The following is a 4576-nucleotide window of genomic DNA, read 5'->3' as shown; positions in this document are numbered from 1 at the left end:
AAATAGGGATCCTCCGCCGAGTGTTGTGGCTCATGCCTATAATCCCAGCACTTTGGGAGGCCAAGGCGGGCGGATCACCTGAGGTTGGGAGTTTGAGACCAGCCTGACCCACATGGAGAAATCCAACCTCTACTAAAAATACAAAATTAGCCAGGCATGGTGGCACATGCCTGTAATCCCAGCTACTCCGGAGGCTGAGGCAGGAGAATCTGGGAGGTGGAGGTTGTGGTGAGCTGCGATGGCACCATTGCACTCCAGCCTGGGCAATAAGAGCGAAACTCTGTCTCAAAGAAAAAAAAAAAGGAAAAATATTGATCCTCCTGCCTTGGTCTCCCAAAATGTTGGGATTATAGGTGTGAGCCACCGTGCCTGGCCAACACCCAGTTTTTTCAGGGTCTTATCAGTCTATAGCCTCTAGTCATGTATAACTGCTGCCTGGAATTTTTTATTCTCCTGTGACCACCCTGTATTATTCTTGTCTCAGGGGAAAGATAGTTTCTTACCAAGAAGGGTTTTGGGCCAGGTGCTGTGGCTCACGCCTGTAATCCAGCACTCTGGGAGGCCGAGGCGGGCAGATCACCTGAGGTCAGGAGTTCGAGACCAGTTTGGCCAATATGCTGAAAACCCTGTCTCTACTAAAAATACAAAAATTAGCTGGGTGTGGTGGCACATGCCTGTAATCCTAGCTACTTGGGAGGCTGAGGCAGGAGAGTGGCTTGGACCCGGGAGGCGGATTGCAGTGAGCCAAGATCTGCGCCATTGCACTCCAGCCTGAGCAAAACTCCATTTCAAAACAAACAAACACACACAAAAAAAAAAAGAAAGAGAGAAGGGTTTGAACCTCCCATTTCTGCTCCTGCTAAGCAGTGCCGTGTCCTGCCCTCCTGTCACCTCTGGGGTTCTATCCCAGGGACGGGACTGGCTGCTGAGTTCCACAGGGAGTGTACAGAGAAAGTAAAGGTTGTCAGAATGGTATTCAAAAATTTGATTTTCAGGTTTGAATGTGAAAACTGGCCTAAAAATCCTATTTTGTGCCCATGTTCTATTTAGCGAAAGAAGCTGGACGAATTCGAACGTCTATCACAAGATCTCAAATTAGTATCCTAGTTCAAGCCTTTGAGAAGAATCAGTTCCCTGGAATTGCTACCAGGGAAGAACTGGCTAAACAAACCGGCCTTCCAGAATCCAGAATTCAGGTAAGTTTTATGTTTTTGGCACCAAATTTGACCTGTCTAGAATTGGTATTGCTTCCTGAGATGTTGCTGGATATATTTGAGCTATTTGGGGTTATCTAGGGCAAAGGCATGGGATAGTAAACATGTGGCACTGCAAGTTAAAGTCTGGTGAAGGGATGTATTTTCTAATCACATTGCATACATCGAGAAGCAATAACAGGACAAAAGTGGGAAAATGTGAAAGTTGACATATTTTGAGAACAGTCTATGTCAGGGTGGCTAAGCCTTGGTGGTGTTGATTCAGCCTGAGTTATTAGGGCTTTGTCCTGTGTGTAGTGGGATATTCATCAGCATCCAGGGTCTACAGAATGCCGGTAGAGACCCTGACCTCACCCCACCCCCTACTGTAATAACCTAAAAAGTCTAGGAATATTTCCAATGACCTGCCATCAGGGTAAGCATAAGATTGCCCCAGTTAAGAATCCCAGTGCTTTGCAAATTATGAGGTGGTGGTGAAGTGTACATTAAATGTTCATAATTTCTGAAGCACTTTTATAAGGTAATCTAGACAGAAACTTTCAAAACCTTCATATGTATTTTTTTTTGTTTTTTGAGACAGAGTCTTGCTCTGTTGCCCAGGCTGGAGTACAATGGCGTGACCTCAGCTGACTGCAACCTCCGCCTCCCAGGTTCAAGCAATTCTCATGCCTCAGCCTCCCAAGTAGCTGGGACTACAGGCTTGCATGACCATGACTGGCTAATTTTTGTATTTTTAGCAGAGATGGGGTTTCACCATGTTGGCCAAGCTGGTCTCGAACTCCTGACCTCAGGTGATCGGCCCACCTTGGTCTCCCAAAGTGTTAGGATTACAAGCGTGAGCCACCACGCCTGGCCTGTATTTTTGAATATCTATGATCATACTTATACCTGTTCAGATGTGTTCTTAATGTGCTCCCTGGTGGAGAAGAGAGATCTTATGCCTTTTTAGCCACAGTATTACTTCATCTACAACTCATGGCTGCATGTGTCATGACTTCCATCCTTGATCGAAGTGTTGGTGTATGTATCAACTGCACATACAGCCCAGATTTATTATTTTGACTTTAAACTTAGAAAGGGGCCAGACATGGTGGCCCACACCTGTAATCCCAGCACTTTGGGAGGCCGAGGCGGGTGGATCACCTGAAGTCAGGAGTTCGAGACCAGTCTGGCCAACGTGGTGAAACCCCGTCTCGACTAAAAATACAAAATTAGCTGTGTTGACACATGCCTGTAATCCCAGCTACTCAGGAGGCTGAGGCAGGAGAATCACTTGAACCCGAGAGATGGAGGTTCCAGTGAGCCGAGAGATTGCCCCATTGCACTCCAACCTGGGCGACAAGAGCAAAACTCTGTCTCAAAAATAAATAAATAAGTAAATAAGTTAAAAAATCAGTAAGGCACATCTCAACTAGAAGAGATGGATTTGGATTACAGGAATTGTCTGTTTTGTTTGTTTGTTGAGACAGAGTCTCGCTCTGTCGCCCAGGCTGGAGTGCAGTGGTGGGATCTTGGCTCACTGCAACCTCCACCTCCCGGGTTCAAGTGATTCTCTGCCTCAGCCTCCCGAGTAGCTGGGACTATAGGTGCCCACCACCACACCTGGCTAATGATTTGCTTTTTTTTTTTTTTTTTTTTTTTTTTTAGTAGAGATGGGGTTTCACTGTGTTAGCCAGGATGGTCTTGATCTCCTGACCTTGTGATCCACCCGCCTCGGCCTCCCAAAGTGCTAGGATTACAGGCGTGAGTCACTGCACCCAGCAGATTACAGGAATTATCAAGAGGGAAAACATTTTGAGAAATGAATGCTTGTGTAAATTCATGCAGATTTCAGTGGTGAGGGTGAAGAATTTACAAGTATATGTTCTACAAGAGTGGTCAGGGACCATTTTTGTGGAAGACAACTTTTCCTTTTCTTTTTTTTTTTTTGAGATGGAGTTTCGCTCTGTTGCTCAGACTAGAGTGCAGTGCAGTGGCACCATGTTGGCTCGCTGCAACCTCTGCCTCCTGGATTCAAGTGATTCTTATGCCTCAGCCTCTCGAGTAGCTGGGACTATAGGCGTGCACCACCATGCCCACCTAATTTTTGTATTTTTAGTAGAGATGGGGTTTCACCATGTTGTCCAGGTTGAACTCCTGACCTGAGGTGATTCGCCCGCCTTAGCCTCCCTAAGTGCTGGGATTACAGGCGTGAGCCACCGTGCCCAGCATGGAAGACAATTTTTCAATGGATGGGGTTGGGGGGAAATAGTTTCAGGATGAAACTGTTCCACCTCAGATCATCAGGCGTTAGTTAGATTATCATAAGGGGCATACAACCTAGATCCTTCAGATGCACAGTTCACAATAGGGTTCACACTCCTTTGAGAATCTAATGCTGCTGCTGATCTGACAGGAGGCAGAGTTCAGGTGGTAATACTTGCTTGCCTACTGCTCACTTCCTACTCTGCAGCCATGGACCAGTACGTGCTCACGGCCTGGGAATTGGGAACCCCCATTCCACAACACAAAATGAGGGCAATATAAAATTACATCATTCTAGTAATATAAAGGGAAAATAATTCATGGATAAAGTTTCACAATTTTGGGATTTCAGAAAATCAGTATAGAATACATCCCAAAGCAGAAGTAAACTGGCTGGGTGGAGTGCCTCATACCTGTCATCCCAGCACTTTGGGAGCTCAAGATCGGTGGATCACCTGAGGTCAGGAATTCGAGACCAGCCTGGCCATCATGGTGAACCCCTGTCTTTATTAAAAATACAAATATTTGCTGGGCGTGGTGGTAGGCACCTGTAATCCCAGTTATTTGGGTGGCTAAGGCAGGAGAATCTCTTGAACCCGGGAGGCTGTGGGTTGCAGTGAGTTGAGATCACCCACTGCACTCCAGCCTGGGTGACAGAGCGAGACTCAGTCTCAAAAAAAAAAAAAAAGAAAAAAAGAAGTAAACAGTGGCCCTTAATTGGGGCATATTTTAAAGAACAATTTACATATCTCAGATAATCCTGAGATTAGGCCTTATGTTGATAGTCTCCTTGCTTAACAGATTTTGAGAAGCAGCTGGAATCTTACATCTGCTGATATCTAGGTATCCCTTTTTCTTTCTTTCTTTCTTTTTTTTAATTATATTTTAAGTTCTAGGGTACATGTGCACAACGTGCAGGTTTGTTACATATGTGTACATGTGCCATGTTGGTGTGCTGCACCCATTAACTCGTCATTTACATTAGGTATATCTCCTAATGCTATCCCTCCCCACAATAGGACCCAGTGTATGATGTTTCCCTTCCTGTGTCCAAGTGATCTCATTGTTCAATTGCCACCTATGAGTGAGAACATGCGGTATTTGGTTTTCTGTTCTTG

General features: G+C 45.5%; 1 protein-coding gene across 1 annotated transcript in view; it reads left to right on the top strand.

Moving 5' to 3' along the window:
- LOC105503053 (double homeobox protein 1-like) overlaps positions 1-4576 on the top strand; it is a 14831-nt gene that overhangs the window by 8816 nt on the left and 1439 nt on the right. The window contains exon 4 of the mRNA XM_011929786.1: positions 1051-1196. Coding sequence (XP_011785176.1) covers positions 1051-1196 — 146 coding nt within the window. The remainder of the gene's footprint in view (positions 1-1050; positions 1197-4576) is intronic.

This window comes from Colobus angolensis, unplaced genomic scaffold (assembly GCF_000951035.1).
Source record: "Colobus angolensis palliatus isolate OR3802 unplaced genomic scaffold, Cang.pa_1.0 Scaffold12, whole genome shotgun sequence".
NCBI classification, from domain to species: Eukaryota; Metazoa; Chordata; class Mammalia; order Primates; family Cercopithecidae; genus Colobus; species Colobus angolensis.
Note: the sequence above shows the minus strand (reverse complement) of the source record. Positions and strands in the feature narration are given on the sequence as shown.